This window comes from Notolepis coatsorum (assembly GCF_963971535.1).
Source record: "Notolepis coatsorum genome assembly, chromosome: 10".
In the NCBI taxonomy this organism is placed as follows: Eukaryota; Metazoa; Chordata; class Actinopteri; order Aulopiformes; family Paralepididae; genus Notolepis; species Notolepis coatsorum.
Genome location: NC_140174.1, coordinates 71,611,736 through 71,631,007, shown reverse-complemented (window position 1 = coordinate 71,631,007; position 19,272 = coordinate 71,611,736). Strand labels below are relative to the sequence as shown.

Sequence of the window (19,272 nt, the reverse complement as noted above, 5' to 3'; positions counted from 1 at the left end):
TTTTGTGATGCAATTCAGTGTAGTCATAAATTCTATGTTTGTGTATCTGTGTGTATGTTTGTGTGTAAGTGTGTGTGAAACGGACTGTCTATGTGTGTGTGTACGTGAGTGAGTGTGTGCATGTGAAGTGGACTGTCTATGTGTGTGTGCATGTGTGTGTGCATGTGAAGTGTGTAAGTGTGTGTGAGCTATGTGTGTGTATCTGTCCTATGTGTGTGTACTTGAGTGTGTGTGCTTGTGTCAGACGGGGACCACTGGGTTTCAGATGTAGGCACAGAGAAGATGTGTGCGTGTGTGTATGTGTGTGTGTGTGTGTGGAGAGGGGCCCAGAGCCACGAGGTCAGCAGGTCAAACCAAACTGTGTGTGGAAAAGAGACTGGGCTTCGGCCTGCACCACGGGTCAGCAGGTCAAACCAAATGCATTAGAGGAGAAAGCAGACATAGAACACAGACTCAGCGAGGGTGGGTTTAAATATAAGATATTAATTCTATCACCTTATCAAAGGGTATGACAGTAGTTGCCTCCTCAGCGTGCCTCTCTGCGGACCTATATATTTTATGCATAGCGTGGGTGGTGATGATGATGATGATAGAAACCGCTGTGGCGCATACCGTTGAATGCTCGTATTACACTCACTGAGGGACACGAAGAAGTCAAGTCCGATGGGATTTGGGAATCTCAAATACAAATCGGGATTGGAATAAAAAATGCATTTATATTAAACAATACAGAATATACAGCACTTCTTGGGGTCTGTAGGGTAAGCACTAATTCCCTCCCCCCTGAACATTTATGGAGATGTATGGGCCTTTTAAGTCAGTGATAAAAGTGTCTTTCAAGGATAAGTGAGCTCCTGCACTGATTATTATAGTTCAATATTCAATATTTGATCACCAAAACCCCCCAAAAAGCATAAAAAGGGGGCCCCCCGCCCAAAAAGGGCCCCCAAAAATAACGCTCACAGGTATAGTGCCCTTTTCAGCCTTTGAGCACCTGCCCCTCTAAAGTCCTGTGCACGTCCCTGCATGTGTGTACCGGTAAAAATTCAGCGTGATTATCCAAAATGGCTGTCCACTTTCATTCATCCAGACACGCGAGTCAGGACAAACTACTAATTTTTCACCTTCCCCCACTCTCATCCACCCGTCTGGGATCGCTTTCAGCGCAGACGCTCCTTGGCTCCTTGGGGTTGGGTTAGGACATTTACAGGGGCCAGTTTCGAATTGCAGTCTCCCGTAGGTGCTCCTTGAGAGTGGTTTTAAAAGTGGGTAGTGATTCACATTCCTTTACAGCTGTGGGTAGGGCGTTCCACATTGATGTGGCGAGCCGAATCTGGGTTTGACATGATTTGTGGAGCTCCCTCTGGTGTTGTGGTCGTGGTATTCACTGACCTTTGGGAAGTATTTTGACATGTACATGGGTACCTTGGTGTATTGGATGATCAGTAGGGGTGTGCGTATCCGTACCGAACCGAACCGTTTCAGTGTGTAGTGTACCAAACGAATACAACGGTATGTTAACCACTAACGACCGCCCACCGGGGGCTGTTTTTTTCACAATCAAATATAATTATTATTACAAGTACAATTAGTTACTGCACACTACATCACCCCTGAGTGGAACATGGAAAGCCAAACTTTCCCCCACTGTACCGAAAACCCGTACCGAACCGTGACTTCAAAACTGAGGTACGTACCGTGGTTTTTGTGTACCGTTACACCCCTAATGATCAGCGAAAAATGCAGCCCGGAGCTGGCAGACGAGCGCAAAGTGCCGCAAGTGCGTGGCGGCCCGCCGTCGGCCCATCCGATGTTTGTGTTTGATTCTGTGTCATACTCATTGTGCAGTGATGGGCAAGCTACTTGGAAAATGTAGCAAGCTACACTACAAGTTACTCTCGATTAAATATAGCTCAACTACAATGGAAGCTATCCCCAGAGAAATGTAGCAAGCTACACTACAAGAATATGGCAAAAATAGCTAGCTACATCGGCACTACTTTTTTATTTTTTTTTTACTTCGTGACCAAGTTTCCACCAAACAAATAGGCAGGGAAAAAAATTCTCAGTTTGATTGTTTATTATAAAACTGAAACAAGCCCTCTGTCTGGCTTTTTGTGTCATCCTTTTAACATGAACTTGTATTACACACTTCTTCAATATCTGAATTGTTTTACTTCATTTTACTAGTATTATGCTACCATGTATATACTACTACCAACTATGCTAATATGTCTATACTACTACAGTATGTACTCAGAGTATAACACTCAAGCTTGACACTGACAAACAATACTACTTATCCTTGGCTGCTAGATATGTACCACTCCTACTGACTTGTTGTACACAATTTGTAAGTTGCTTTGAATGAAAGTGTCAGCTAAATGACCAAATGTATTTAAATATGTAACTCACAAAACATTCCATGGCCCCAAAATCATGTGGGGACCGCCCCTGGGGGTCCTGTCCCACAGGTTGAGAACCACTGCTTTTCCCTCTTTTTTTCTTTTCTCCACCCCAATAATATTGTTCATTTTCTGCCTACAGTGAAACATCATGATAGCAGCTATCTTAGTTAAAGCTGTTGACAAAGTGTACTGACTTGTGTGCTGTTTGGGAACAGTTGATTTTCATCAGCTCACCTGAATGTGTCTTCAAGTTGAGAGCAGCATAGTTTTAGCCGTTTTTTCAGTCAAACTCATAAATGTGTCCCAGATAGGGCCATGGAGAGTCATTGTTGTTATTGACATCATCATCTTCATCAATGCCATCGAACCCCTCTGCCATTTCGCTCAGACTGGTTCTTGTTCATGTAATCCGTTAAATTGCATTCATTCAATACGTCTGTTTTGATTTTCACTTCCTGCTTTGCGGCTGGAGTCCCGCCCTATCCTGCCTCTGATTGGCCTACCCATAACGTTTTGGCCTACCATACCCAATCGTGAAGTCGTCACTCATATCTAAACAAACCAACCAATCATAGTGGGTTTTTTACGGGGATTTTTTTTTCTCCTCGCAGATATTCTAGTCTAGACTGTTTCTCTCGAAAGTAGCGTGTAACGTTTCTCGTCGCTACGTTACTACTTCGTTCTATAAATAGCTCCGCTACAGAGACTGCTACCCTGGTTAAAAAGTAGCGAGCTACCAGCACGCTACTGAGAATTGTAGTTAAGCTATGTAGCGTCGCTACTTGTAGCAAGCTACTGCCCATCACTGTCATTGTGTTACATTACTCTGACTCTCTCTGAGTAGAATGATTGTTTTTTCTCTTTTTTCTTTTTTCTCTCATCCCCCAATTTAGTCATTATGCCGATTCCCTCCTGGTCATTGCACTGCCCCACTGTTAGGGTGTAGACTACCACATGCTGCCCTACTGTTAGTCTGGGGAGGGTGTAGACTACCACATGCTGCCCTACTGTCAGTCTGTGGAGGGTGTAGACTACCACATGCTGCCCTACTGTAAGTCTGGGGAGGGTGTAGACTACCACATGCTGCCCTACTGTCAGTCTGGGGAGGGTGTAGACTACCACATGCTGCCCTACTGTTAGTCTGGGGAGGGTGTAGACTACCACATGCTGCCCTACTGTCAGTCTGAGGAGGGTGTAGACTACCACATGCCAGTAGACTATACTGTAACACATGTAGAGGTTCACACTATCTATCCCAAGATACCCTCCCTGCTGAAGTATCTGTATGTGTGTGTGTCTTTATGTGTATGTATATCTGTGTGTGTGTGTGTGTCTGTATTTCAAGTTTCAAGTTTCAAGTTTCTTTAATAGTTGTCATACAGAAGTACAGAATACTTTTATACAAAATGCTTCTTACTGTTGCGCTCCAGAGACTGTGCAAGACAAGATAAGTATGAAATAAAATAACATAGTAAAATTAGAAGTAAAAGAAATGAGGTCACAGTGTTCAGTTTAGACATATGTACAATGTTCGATGCAGAATAGACGTAGTTACCATACAATATACAATACTGTGCAGTGTACTAATATACAATACTATATAGTGCAAGGCAGAAATGGAGAAATGGGACGAGGTGCAATTTAGGTACAATTCACAGTAGGTGTACGGGTTGTAGTGCAAATCCTTTATCAATAAATATAAAGTGTAAGTGTGTTTGTGTGATCTAAAGTGTGGAGAGTGGGTGCTGCAGTGTGTTGTTTGTTTGAGTGAGTGTGTGCGTGTGGGTGTGTGTGCTGTGTGCATTTGATGGTTGTTGCATAGTGATTATTGTTCGTTTAGCAGCCTGATGGCCTGGGGATAGAAGCTTCTTCTGAGTCTTTCTGTGCTCGCCTTAAGACTCCGGTATCGCTTGCCTGACCGCAGCAGTTCAAAGAGGCAGTTGTTCGGGTGGCTCGAGTCCTTAATAATTCTCTTAGCCTTCCCCTTGCACCGCTTGTTGTAAATGTTCTGGAGGGTGGGAAGCCCCCCTCCAATTGTGCGTTCGGCTGAACGTGTCACTCTTTGTAGTCTGCTACGGTCTTGTGCAGTGCTATTCCCAAACCAGGAGGTGATGTTGCCGGTCAGGATGCTCTCTATTGTACATGAGTAGAAGTTCCTAAGGATCTTCTGACTGACTTGGAACTTCCTTAGGCGCCTGAGGAAGTAGAGGCGTTGTCGTGCCTTCTTCACAACACTGTCAATGTGTGTGGTCCATGTCAAGTCCTCGGATATGTGGGCTCCGAGGTACTTGAAACTGTTCACTCTCTCAACCGGTGCCCCGTCAATGCTGAGGGGGCTGTAGTCCTTGACCCCCGACCTCCTGAAGTCCACAATCATCTCTTTTGTTTTGCTGACGTTCAGGGGGAGGCAGTTCTCCTGACACCACTGTGACAGGTTCTCTACCTCTTCCAGGTAGGCCCTTTCGTCGTTGGCAGAGATCAGGCCCACCACTACTGTGTCATCAGCAAATTTGATGATGGTGTTGTTGTTCCGCTGTGCTACGCAGTCATGTGTGTACAGGGAGTAGAGGAGGGGGCTCAGAACACAGCCCTGGGGGGCCCCTATGTTGAGCGTGATGGATGAGGAGGTGCAGTTGCCGGCTCTTACCACCTGGGGTCTGCCCGTCAGGAAGTCCAAGACCCACTGGCAGAGGTCATAGTTCAAGCCCAGGTCCCTGAGCTTGGCTATGAGTTTGGAGGGGACTATGGTATTGAATGCTGAGCTGTAGTCGATGAACAGCATTCTCACATAGTTCCCCTGCCTCTTGTCCAGGTGTGATGCTGCTGTGTGCAGCACATGGGCTATGGCGTCCTCCGTGGACCTGTTGGGGCGATATGCAAATTGCAGAGGGTCCAGGTTGATGGGGAGGGAGGAACAGATGTAGCCCTTCACTAGCTTCTCAAAGCACTTCATGGCTATGGAGGTGAGGGCTACAGGGCGGTAGTCGTTGAGGCAAGCGGGCGTAGATTTTTTGGGTACAGGGATGATGGTGGACTTCTTCAGACAGGTGGGGATGACAGCCTGTTCCAAGGACAGGTTGAAGATGTCAGTGAATACCGGGGCCAGTTGGTCGGCACAGACTTTTAGGACGCGGCCAGGGATGCCGTCCGGTCCTGCTGCCTTCCTGATATTCACTTTTTTGTATGTGTGTGTGTCTGTATGTGTGTGTATATCTGTGTGTGTATATCTCTGTGTGTGTGTCTGTGTGTGTGTGTGTCTGTATGTGTGTCTGTATGTGTGTGTGTGTGTGTATGTGTGTGTGTGTGTGTGTGTGTGTGTGTATATCTGTGTGCGTGTGTATATCTGTGTGTGTGCATGCATGTGTGTGTGTGTGTGTGTGTGTGTGTGTGTGTGTGTGTGTGTGTGTGTGTGCGTGCGTGCGTGCGTGCGTGCGTGCGTGCGTGTGTGTGTGTGTGTGTGCGTCCTGCAGGCGGTACTATCAGCTCATGACACGGTGGCCCAGAAGAGCTTTGACCCGGTTCTTCCCCCGCTGCCTGATGAGCTGGATGACGAGCTGGAGGAGGAGTCAGTCAAGATCGTCCGTCTGGTCAAGAACAAAGAGCCCCTGGTGAGACAAACCAACCACAGTACAACCTCATTTGTCCACACAGCTTCTATGATTGGTTAGAAGGGCGGGTCTTGCTGTGAAACTCTGTTGCTACACTGGTCAATGAAACTCGCTCACAGGGCGGCTACGTGGCGTAGTGGGCAAGGCGCTCGCCACGAATGCAGAGACGCTGGGCTCGCCTGTTCGAGCCCAGCGCTCCACATTGCTTTCAGTTTAGCTGGTCGTTCATACTAATACACATTGGCCGTATTAGGGGGTGGGAAACTGATGGGTGGGGATCGGGCGTTGTGGACAGCGACTCCTACAGGTCGGTTGGTGCGCCTGCGCAGTAGAATCAGGAAGTGTCGGGGGCAGCGTGAGCCTCCCACGCGTTACTCCTCGCCACTGAGGGATCGAGCTGCGCAGGTGAAAAGATGCGACTGCTGTTACCTCAAGTACCGGAGGGGACTTGTGCTATGTATGACTTAGTCCACATTGCAGCCGGCTTGTGGGAGGCAAGAAACAGCGTTCGTGACAGGGGAGGGTTGAATTGGATGATACGAAATTGGGATGGGAGAAAATATAGAAAAATGGGAGAAAAAGTGGATAAAAAAAAAGAAACTCGCTCACAGTAGACTGTCAGTCAGTGTGTCCACGTTAACCCTTTCACTGCCACACTACCGAAGGATTAACCCTTTCACTGCGACAATACAGAATGGTTAACCCTTTCACTGCCGCACAAACCGTCTGTAGTGTGATAGTTTATTATTATTTTATTTAGCACATTATTTAAAAAAAAACAGTGCTAGGAGGGAACGAAGCCCAAAAAAGTTACGGGTTAACCTTCTGTAGTGTGGTAGTGAAAGGGTTACGATATCTTTTGGAGCAAAACAATCTTCTTCTGTGATTGAAAATCGTACATGCGCTCTAAACAAAACACACCAGAATAGAGCCATGAAGCAGATGGTTTTGGACAGCAGCTGGCCATAGGATTGTGCTAGCCCAGCACTAAAGATGGGTTTGGGCTGTTGGTGTGTTCTCTAAGCTGGGGTATTGGCTGCTTCCATCCTCCAGGGGGCGACCATTCGAAGAGACGAGGTCACAGGGGCCGTGATCGTGGCCAGAATCATGAGAGGAGGAGCTGCTGACCGCAGTGGTGAGAATAACACAATCATACACACACACACACACACACTCATACACACACTCATACACACACTCGTATACACACACACACACACACACACGCAGACACACACTCAAACACACTCATATACACACACACACACACACACACTCATACACACTGTCATATACACACTCTCATATACACACACACACACACACACTCATACACACACACTCATACACACACTCTCATACACACACTCTCATACACACACTCATATACACACACACAGACTCATATACACACTCATATACACACTCTCATATACACACTATCATATACACACTCTCATCATACGCACACAGATCATTATACTCTCAATATCACCAAACCCGGCACAGCAGACTACGCTACTTGATATCAGTATAGATCTCAGCTGAGTTGAATAATAATCTCAGCACCATGGACAGAGTCGATCAGAGATCACACAACAAAGATATACCTGGACTCATTTACCTTTAGATATCCATTCCCAAACGTTGGAACAGACTATCTCTCCAGTAAAAAAATAAACACGAAAACAACGTGAGGCTAAACCTCTTGTGTTAACTCAACCAATCAACACCTCCCCCGCCTATCCCAAAGCCACACACCAAAACGGAAATACAGCGCTTCCTGGTCATGCGTAAAATCCAAACAGGTGCTGAGTACAATTTGATAGAATATCCACCAGCTTCTAATTCTAAACTATGGTCTACTAACTAGAGACTTTTAGACAACCACATTTCTACAATAACAAAAAACTTACATCAGTTCCTGTGAGGATTCGCCTGTCCCTGGACCTTTTTCCCTGTCTACTCTCCTTAACAGCCCCCACCCTTGCGAGGACTTTTCCCTGTCTCCTACTCTTCACCAGCCCCCACCCTTGCGAGGACTTTTCCCTGTCTCCTACTCTTCACCAGCCCCCACCTTTGGACATTCTTGTTCCCCTACCTTCACGCACCTGTTGGGAGTTTGCGATCAGCTCGGGAGAGTACTTAGGTTGCAGACTCCCCTCCAGTCCTGGTCGGGTCGTTCTGTGTTCTGTATTCTTTACGTTACCATCACCTGCCGCGTCTCCGGCGTGAGACGACGTGCCAGCCATCACCACCTGTCGCCGTTTGCCTGGAGTGGGACACCGCCTTCGCTCTCTAATTCTCTACGGGAGGTTTCCAGTGTTCCCACTCCAGACGTCAAGCCGGCTCGCCATCGCTCCCTATTCCACGGGAGGACGGCGTGTGCTCATCCCGTTCCCCTCGGACCCCGGCTCGCCGTCGCTCCCTATTATTCCACGGGAGGATGGCGTGTGCTGATCCCGTTCCCCTCGGACCCAGGCTTGCCGTCGCTCCCTAGTATTCCACGGGAGGATGGCGTGTGCCCATCCCGTTCCTCTCGGACCCAGGCTCGCCGTCGCTCCCTAGTATTCCACGGGAGGATGGCGTGTGCCCATCCCGTTCCCCTTGGACCCAGGCTCGCCGTCGCTCCCTATTATTCCACGGGAGGATGGCGTGTTCCCATCCCGTTCCCCTGGGACCCCCTTTGTTCTGTGCTGCCCGTCTACAGCATCCGAGGAGGAGGAGGAGGATTCCTTTCTGAGCAGCAGAGCCCTACTCGGTGTAGGGACGGAAGAGGATCTCCGTGCCCGGCCTCCGCCGTCGGGCCCCTGTCCCGGTGCCCGGCCTCCGCCGTTGGATTCCTGTCCCCGTCCCCAGCCCCTCTCTCCGGGCCTCTGTCCCTGTCCCCCTCTCCAGTGCCCCTGGTCCTGGCCCTGACACTTAGCCCTGGCCCTTAGCCCTGGTCCTGGTCCTGACCCTTAGCCCTGACACTTAGCCCTGACCCTTAGCCCTGGTCCCTTAGCCTGTTCGCCCGTTAAAGGCACAGTGCCGCAGTTTTCCTATTTCTTGGACTCTAGTGCTTCTTGTGTTCTCCCTTAAAGGGACTGTGCCGCTTTTTGTTCTATAATAAATATTGCCCTGTTTTGGCTTACTCTCATACCTGTCTTGTGTTGTGCTATTGGGGTCGGTTTCAAACCATAACAGTACGACCCGACCAGTCGACGACCCCAGCCAGCACAGACAGTGTATTAGAGAGCCCCTCTTTAGCTCCCCTGTTAGCTCCCCTGTTAGCTCCCCTGTTAGCTCCCCTGTTAGCCTCGTTAGCTCCCCTGATAGCTACCCTGTTCCCCACAGCTAGGACTGTCCTTTCAGCTAGCTTGTTCTCCTCTGCTAGTCCAGCCGTCTGCTAGCTTAGCCCCTGCAGCTAACCGGCTTCCTCAGCTAGTCCAGCCGTCTGCTAGCTTAGCCCCTGCAGCTAACCCCATGTGTTCTCATGCTAGTCTAGCCCTGTCTGCTAGCCTAGCTCTGGCAGCTAGCGCAGCCTCTATGCTAATGTAGCTTTACAGCTAGCATAGGCCCTGTAGCTAGCAATGCCCTGGCAGCTACCCTGTCCCTCTGCTAGCCCCACTTTAGGTGTAGCTTCCCCTGCTAGCATGGCCCATTTTTTTGGTTGCTCTGTCATGTCCCCTGCCCCGCTGTCTGATTTTTGGGTCGCCCGGTGGCTCCCGTGGAGGGGGAGGTACTGTGAGGATTCGCCTGTCCCTGGACCTTTTTCCCTGTCTACTCTCCTCAACAGCCTCCACCCTTGCGAGGACTTTTCCCTGTCTCCTACTCTTCACCAGCCCCCACCCTTGCGAGGACTTTTCCCTGTCTCCTACTCTTCACCAGCCCCCACCTTTGGACATTCTTGTTCCCCTACCTTCACGCACCTGTTGGGAGTTTGCGATCAGCTCGGGAGAGTACTTAGGTTGCAGACTCCCCTCCAGTCCTGGTCGGGTCGTTCTGTGTTCTGTATTCTTTACGTTACCATCACCTGCCGCGTCTCCGGCGTGAGACGACGTGCCAGCCATCACCACCTGTCGCCGTTTGCCTGGAGTGGGACACCGCCTTCGCTCTCTAATTCTCTACGGGAGGTTTCCAGTGTTCCCACTCCAGACGTCAAGCCGGCTCGCCATCGCTCCCTATTCCACGGGAGGACGGCGTGTGCTCATCCCGTTCCCCTCGGACCCCGGCTCGCCGTCGCTCCCTATTATTCCACGGGAGGATGGCGTGTGCTGATCCCGTTCCCCTCGGACCCAGGCTTGCCGTCGCTCCCTAGTATTCCACGGGAGGATGGCGTGTGCCCATCCCGTTCCTCTCGGACCCAGGCTCGCCGTCGCTCCCTAGTATTCCACGGGAGGATGGCGTGTGCCCATCCCGTTCCCCTTGGACCCAGGCTCGCCGTCGCTCCCTATTATTCCACGGGAGGATGGCGTGTTCCCATCCCGTTCCCCTGGGACCCCCTTTGTTCTGTGCTGCCCGTCTACAGCATCCGAGGAGGAGGAGGAGGATTCCTTTCTGAGCAGCAGAGCCCTACTCGGTGTAGGGACGGAAGAGGATCTCCGTGCCCGGCCTCCGCCGTCGGGCCCCTGTCCCCGTGACCGGCCTCCGCCATCGGGCCCCTGTCCCGGTGCCCGGCCTCCGCCGTTGGATTCCTGTCCCCGTCCCCAGCCCCTCTCTCCGGGCCTCTGTCCCTGTCCCCCTCTCCAGTGCCCCTGGTCCTGGCCCTGACACTTAGCCCTGGCCCTTAGCCCTGGTCCTGGTCCTGACCCTTAGCCCTGACACTTAGCCCTGACCCTTAGCCCTGGTCCCTTAGCCTGTTCGCCCGTTAAAGGCACAGTGCCGCAGTTTTCCTATTTCTTGGACTCTAGTGCTTCTTGTGTTCTCCCTTAAAGGGACTGTGCCGCTTTTTGTTCTATAATAAATATTGCCCTGTTTTGGCTTACTCTCATACCTGTCTTGTGTTGTGCTATTGGGGTCGGTTTCAAACCATAACAGTACGACCCGACCAGTCGACGACCCCAGCCAGCACAGACAGTGTATTAGAGAGCCCCTCTTTAGCTCCCCTGTTAGCTCCCCTGTTAGCTCCCCTGTTAGCTCCCCTGTTAGTCTCGTTAGCTCCCCTGATAGCTACCCTGTTCCCCACAGCTAGGACTGTCCTTTCAGCTAGCTTGTTCTCCTCTGCTAGTCCAGCCGTCTGCTAGCTTAGCCCCTGCAGCTAACCGGCTTCCTCAGCTAGTCCAGCCGTCTGCTAGCTTAGCCCCTGCAGCTAACCCCATGTGTTCTCATGCTAGTCTAGCCCTGTCTGCTAGCCTAGCTCTGGCAGCTAGCGCAGCCTCTATGCTAATGTAGCTTTACAGCTAGCATAGGCCCTGTAGCTAGCAATGCCCTGGCAGCTACCCTGTCCCTCTGCTAGCCCCACTTTAGGTGTAGCTTCCCCTGCTAGCATGGCCCATTTTTTTGGTTGCTCTGTCATGTCCCCTGCCCCGCTGTCTGATTTTTGGGTCGCCCGGTGGCTCCCGTGGAGGGGGAGGTACTGTGAGGATTCGCCTGTCCCTGGACCTTTTTCCCTGTCTACTCTCCTCAACAGCCTCCACCCTTGCGAGGACTTTTCCCTGTCTCCTACTCTTCACCAGCCCCCACCCTTGCGAGGACTTTTCCCTGTCTCCTACTCTTCACCAGCCCCCACCTTTGGACATTCTTGTTCCCCTACCTTCACGCACCTGTTGGGAGTTTGCGATCAGCTCGGGAGAGTACTTAGGTTGCAGACTCCCCTCCAGTCCTGGTCGGGTCGTTCTGTGTTCTGTATTCTTTACGTTACCATCACCTGCCGCGTCTCCGGCGTGAGACAACGTGCCAGCCATCACCACCTGTCGCCGTTTGCCTGGAGTGGGACACCGCCTTCGCTCTCTAATTCTCTACGGGAGGTTTCCAGTGTTCCCACTCCAGACGTCAAGCCGGCTCGCCATCGCTCCCTATTCCACGGGAGGAAGGCGTCTCTTCGTGATCCTCGTTCCTGGGGTGAGGCTCGCCGTCGCTCCCTATTATTCCACGGGAGGACGGCGTGTGCTCATCCCGTTCCCCTCGGACCCCGGCTCGCCGTCGCTCCCTATTATTCCACGGGAGGATGGCGTGTGCTGATCCCGTTCCCCTCGGACCCAGGCTCGCCGTCGCTCCCTAGTATTCCACGGGAGGATGGCGTGTGCCCATCCCGTTCCCCTCGGACCCAGGCTCGCCGTCGCTCCCTAGTATTCCACGGGAGGATGGCGTGTGCCCATCCCGTTCCCCTTGGACCCAGGCTCGCCGTCGCTCCCTATTATTCCACGGGAGGATGGCGTGTTCCCATCCCGTTCCCCTGGGACCCCCTTTGTTCTGCGCTGCCCGTCTACAGCATCCGAGGAGGAGGATTCCTTTCTGAGCAGCAGAGCCCGTCGGTGTAGGGACGGAAGAGGATCTCCGTGCCCGGCCTCCGCCGTCGGGCCCCTGTCCCCGTGACCGGCCTCCGCCGTCGGGCCCCTGTCCCGGTGCCCGGCCTCCGCCGTTGGATTCCTGTCCCCGTTCCCAGCCCCTCTCTCCGGGCCTCTGTCCCTGTCCCCCTCTCCAGTGCCCCTGGTCCTGGCCCTGACACTTAGCCCTGGCCCTTAGCCCTGGTCCTGGTCCTGACCTTTAGCCCTGACCCTTAGCCCTGACACTTAGCCCTGACCCTTAGCCCTGGTCCCTTAGCCTGTTCGCCCGTTAAAGGCACAGTGCCGCAGTTTTCCTATTTCTTGGACTCTAGTGCTTCTCGTGTTCTCCCTTAAAGGGACTGTGCCGCTTTTTGTTCTATAATAAATATTGCCCTGTTTTGGCTTACTCTCATACCTGTCTTGTGTTGTGCTATTGGGGTCGGTTTCAAACCATAACAGTTCCTAATCAACTAATTACATTACCTGGCCCCTGAAACCTACCTAGACTTGAAAGCTTACTCACTGTAGACCTGATTATCTTCAAACACACCTGCTACCAGCCACAGATCATCTCGACCATACACCCGTTAAGCATTATGGTCATAATCCTTTCAATGGCTGCCCCAGGGTTAAGTAGTCCACAGGATGCTAACACAAAGCCAGGCAATGAAGAAATTACCTAATGTGGTGCCATCTGAACCAATTATTTTAAAGCATAACAGATAATCAAATCGAATCACAAATACAGTCACAAGAAGATGGCTCGTTTCCCCATAGGCCTTGGTTGCAAAATGGTGGACAGCATGAAGTCGGACACGTTTTTAGCAAAAATAATCATATTTATTCACTATGTTTTTAAATAACAAGGGTGGGGAGCTGGTTACACCAGCCTCATTGGTTCAGACAAAAAACAAGGTAGAACAAGCCGAAGAACAAGAACAAGTGACGATGCTCCCGGTCTTCTTATGTAGGGTGGAGCCTCTCGTCACCACACCTGTGTTAATTACAAATCAATACATTAAAGACATTACAGCCACACCACCATGTGAATCAATGTACACATAACACACACACACACACTCTCGCTCTCATATACACACTCTCATATACACACTATCATATACAGTACACACACACGCTAATATACACACTCTCATTTACACACTCATATACACACACACACACACACACATATATACACACTCATTATACACACACACTCATATACACCCATGCACACACACACACTAATATACACACCCCTTTACACACATATACACACACTCTCATATACACACTTGCATATACACACTCATATATCAAGGGCGTAACTTTGTTATCAGTGGTGGAGGGGACACATTTGGGGGCGTGGTCAGTGGCGGAGGGCTGCTATGTATAGTTGTATGGTCGCGGGGGGGGGTAAAGGGGGGAGTTTCCCCCCTTTTCGTAGATAAAAAAAATCAGTTGTACAAGTCAATTTTGGTGAGTTGTTTCTATATACAATTCACTTATGACAAGTCATAATGCCACGCGAGTCTCAGAACGTGCGTACTGCGTAGTGTGTGTGTGTGTGTGTGAGAGAGAGAGAGAGAGAGAGAGAGAGAGAGAGAGAGAGAGAGAGAGAGAGAGAGAGAGAGAGAGAGAGATATTGCGCTATTTATTATCTACAATGTATAAAACAACAGCCTAGAGGCTTTTAAATACAGACAGACACCAAGCAATGCTGTTGCATTTCATGGCAATCTCAGTCACACAGACCATCATTCACAGTTTCACACCAAACTTTGAGGGGAGGGGTGCTATGTAGCCTATTTGAGCACACCTGAAGACTGGGCTGTTGTTATGCAAAGACAGCTGTGGTCGGTAGTACTTAGTCGGGTGCTCACCTGGCTACTTGACTTTGCATGACAATGGCTCAGAGATGGACAAGCAGCCGTTTTCCGTGTGGTCCTATCACGTCGCGTCACAATTTATTATCGTGCAGGGGACAATAACTGCATTCTGAAAACATGCAGGGGACATGTCCCATGTGTCTCCCCCCATAGTTACGCCCCTGTCATATATACACTCTCATATACACACTCTCACACACACACACACACACACACACACACACACACACACATACACACACACACACACACACACTCATATACACACACACATTCCTATATATACACACACACACACTCTCATATACACACTCTGATATACACACACACTCACACACACACACACACACACAGACTCCTATACATACCCATATACACACTCTCATATACATGAATGAATGAATGAATGAATGAATGAATGAATGAATGAATGAATGAATGAATGAATGAATGAATGAATGAATGAATGAGTGAATGAATGAATGAATGAATGAATGAATGAATGAATGAATGAATGAATGAATGAATGAATGAATGAATGAATGAAAACTTTATTTAACAGATTGCAGAATGGGTACAATACAGTACGGCTCAATACACACAATTGTTAAGGGGGATGCAGACCAGAGAAAGACGTTTGTCTTGTTTACATCAAGGTCCCCCATTTTCAATTCATAGTGACATTTATGACATACCCAACATACATGACATCATGACATTTATGATATAGGGACATACATGACATACAGGTATATAGTACTGTTATTGTTTTATTGTGGATTTGTGACATATACGATATGCAAATATACAGTACTGTTACCCAGAGATCCTAACAGAAAATATATACATATGATGGGGAGACAAGCTAAAAGCAATTGGTTTTGATAGTCTATCAGCGAGCTGGATGCAATCCTACCTGGAGGGGAGAGAACAGATGGTGGAGGTAAACGGTACTCTACCCCCCCCCCCCCCCCCTCCCAGTGAGCTGTGGTGTTCCACAAGGAAGCATACTAGGACCGTTACTGTTCCTAATTTATGCAAATGACATGTCGTCAGCTTGTGACTGCAACTTGTTCCTGTTCGCGGGCGACTCAGCCCTGCTGGTCTCTGACAAGAACCAGAAGTTACAGGTTGAAAAAACCCTCAGCTCGGAACTCGGCAGAATCTGCACCTGGCTCGCTGATAACAAACTATCATTACACCTGGGTAAAACAGAGTCCATTCTCTTCGGTTCAAATAACAAACTCGGCAAGACCGACGGCTTCTCAGTTACAGTGGGTGACAATATTGTCACAAGGAATGATGAAATTACATACCTGGGTTCCATCCTAGAGGCAAATCTTTCCTGTGACAAAATGGCATCCAATGTAATCAAAAAAGTCAACCAAAGAACTAGATTCTTGTACCGGATCTCCTCTCTGGTAAACAAGAATACCCTGACCATCACTAACAGCCAGGTCAGGAGGCAGCTCTCCAAGATTAGTGTGAATAAGGCCAGAGGACCGGACAACACCAATCCCAGGGTGCTTAAAGCATGTGCAGAGCAGTTGGCAGCACCGCTCCAACATCTCTTCAACCTCTCCCTGAGGCTGGAGAGGGTGCCCCAGCTCTGGAAGACCTCCTGCATTGTCCCGGTGCCCAAGAAGGGACGACGCAGCACCCTCAACGGCTACAGGCCAGTCTCTCTGACGTCACACGTCATGAAGACGTTTGAGAGACTGGTCCTGCAACACCTCAAGCCCCTGGTGCAAGACTCCCTCGACCCCCTGCAGTTTGCATACCAGGCAAACATCGGGTGGAGGACGCCATCATCTATATGCTCCACAGAGCGTACACGCACCTGGAAAAGCCGCGCAGCTCAGTGAGGATTATGTTCTTTGATTTCTCCAGTGCCTTCAACACCATCCAGCCGTCACTGCTAGCGGAGAAGCTCTCTGTGATGCAGCTGGAGCACGGCTTGGTGGCCTGGATCAAGGACTACCTCACTGAGAGACCGCAGTACGTCAGACTAAAGGACAGTCAGTCTGACGTACTGGTGAGCAACACCGGCGCCCCCCAAGGAACTGTGCTGTCACCCTTCCTCTTCACCCTCTATACCTCAGACTTCTGCCGCAACTCAAGCGGGTGCCACCTGCAGAAGTTCTCTGACGACTCCTCCATCATAAGCTACATCACCGACGATGATAAGGAGGAGTATAGAGCCCTGGTGGAGAGCTTTGTGGGGTGGAGCAACAGCAACCACCTCCAACTCAACACCAGTAAGACCAAGGAGCTGGTGGTGGACTTCCGGAGGGGCAAGAAGAGGCCCCCCCCCAATTCCCATCACCATCCGAGGGGAGGAGGTTGAGGTGGTGGAGTCCAGTGTTAATTTTGGCAGCTATTTTCATTTTAGTTTTAGTCTTAGTCATGTGTCAAGTGCTCCTTTTTCGTTTTCATCATATTTAGTCATCTTCATTTATTTTTCGTTTAGTCAGTTTTAGTCAACTAAATGTCTGAGCATTTTAGTCTCAGTCAGTTTTTGTCTCAATTTTGTCTTTTTTGTTTTAGTCTAGATTTATTCGACGAAAACGGATGACATTTTTGTCTATTTTTAGTTAATGGAAAAAAAATTGTCAGAAGTCAGAAATAGTCAACATGGAACATTTTCTGATTTAAATTGCGTATTTCTTTTGTACTCATAAACAGTACTGTACATTTGTAGATCTGGTATGTCATAAATGTCTAGATGTAACCGTACTGTCTACCTGTATGTCATGTACTGTATGTCATATATGTTATGATGAATTGAAAATGGGGGACCCTGATGTAAACAAGACGAAAGTCTTTCTCTGGTCTGTACTCCTTAACAATTTTTTTTGTTGAGCTGTACTGTATTGTACCCATTCTGCAATCTGTTAATAAAATGTTCAATCAATCAATCAATCAATCAATCAATGTAAAATCTGGGGCTGCTCCAGAGACGGTGGAGGTCTGACTATGTGGTCCTGTGGAATGTTTGTGTGAGCTCTTAGACCCAAATGAGGTTTAGATTCTGGTTCAGACCTATCAGCAATACTAGAATCAGGGTTCGCACAAGGTCCTTGAAGTGCTTAAAGTGCTTGATTAAAAAAAAATAAAAAAGTCAAGGCCTGGAATTCCTTGAAAACAGCCCATTTTTTAACAATGTGCTTAAAAAGTCCTTGATGGGGCGCCCGAGTGGCGCACCACGTTACTGCGCTGCAGACCTACGCGGTCGACTCGGGTTCGTCTCCCAATCCCGGACGTACATTTGCTGCATGTCATTCCCCCCATATCTTCTCCTGTCCTTCCTCTCCTCTGCTCTCTGTCTGTCACTTTTTGACCAGAATAAAGCTGTAAAAATTTAAAAATATATATATAAAAAGTCCTTGAAATTCAAATCAACCATTCGCATTTAATGTTGTGTTCATCCATGATCAAATTGTTCTCAATCAAGAAATAATTTTTTTGTGTTCTATTTGAATAAAATCTGACGAGTCGCTGTCTCGCGCGCTCCAACTGCTTTTCCTCATTTATTCGCGTGTGATACTCTAGCTTGCTCTAGCTGGCAAGCAGGCCAAAAAGATGCTTAAAAAAAACAGCATTTAAAAGTTAATTGTATCCTTCGAGTGACATCCTTGAAAATGAAAAATAGTGCTTGGAAAAGTACTTAAAAGTACTTGAATTAAATTTTGTAATGTCTGTGGGAACCCTGTAGAATATGAACCTCATTTGGGTATGTAATGGGAAATATTAAAGGACAAAACGATGGGCCGTTTTACAAATCATTCTGAGTCATTATTAATAATAGAAAAGTGTATTTCACCGTGGCCACAATGAAAGGACAGTTTACAGACAGATACATCATGTTCACACAGTAGCATAAAAAGGTTTGAAGGTTTGCTTAACAATTAGACCGTATATCAGGAATCACATCTCAATAGTACATGGACGTTTCCTGGTTTTGATTGATTGAAAACTGTATTAACAGATTGCAGAATGGGTACAATACAGTACAGCTCAATACACACAATTGTTAAGGGGATGCAGACCAGAGAAAGACTTTCGTCTTGTTTACATCAGGGTCCCCCATTTTCAATTCATCAGGACATATATGACATACATGACATACAGATAGTCAGTACTGCTACATCTATACATTTATGACATACCAGATTTACAAATACAGTACTGTTTGTGATACAGAAGGAGTCAGGAAAAGGGAGTATTGTGGAAGTGAATCAATGAGACGAGCAGACGGAGTATCGAGTCTCTGAACTTTACTTCCAAACAAATCCAACAGAACCAAGGTACAGCCACACCCTTAAGTCAACTCCCTCCTGTCACTCAATCAGTGTCCATTCTGAAGTGAGACACCTCCCTCTAGTGTCCACCACACAGGCCCCCCCCGAACATTCAGAATTGACATTCAGTGCAACACCAAACAAACGGAACTGAACACAACAAACCCCCAAAAACAGTGCACCCAGTGTCTTCAGTCTCTTTTAGGAGGTCTGACCACGCGGCCATAACGACTGTATTTAACAGTCACAGGGAACGTGGAAGGGGAAAGGGTAAGGGTAGGGGCAGGGGGCCGTCCCCGCCGCCGCCGAGGCTTCGCCGGTGGAAAGGTAGGGGTAACAACGGCCGGAGGGCATGGGACAGGGGAAGACTTGGGTGGCCGGCCCCGGCGCCGGGGCTGAGCCAGCTCCACCGGCCCATTTGGGACCACATGAGCAGGCTTAAGACGATCGACTGAGATCTGCTCCTTATTCCCCCCCATGTCCACCACAAAGTACTTGGGGCCCGGCTCGAGGACGCGGAAGGGCCCGTCATAGGGAGCCTGCAGTGGAGAACGGTGGGCATCATGACGGATGAACACATACCTCGCAGTCATCAG

General features: G+C 49.0%; 1 protein-coding gene across 1 annotated transcript in view; it reads left to right on the top strand.

Moving 5' to 3' along the window:
- The window catches only part of LOC311236000 (MAGUK p55 subfamily member 3-like), a gene marked incomplete at both ends in the record, with an annotated part of 131,125 nt that overhangs the window by 44,579 nt on the left and 67,274 nt on the right, over positions 1-19,272 (top strand). Inside the window, 2 exons of the mRNA XM_084323566.1 lie at positions 5,879-6,016; positions 7,070-7,151. Of these exons, the coding sequence (XP_084179692.1) occupies positions 5,879-6,016; positions 7,070-7,151 (220 nt within the window). The remainder of the gene's footprint in view (positions 1-5,878; positions 6,017-7,069; positions 7,152-19,272) is intronic.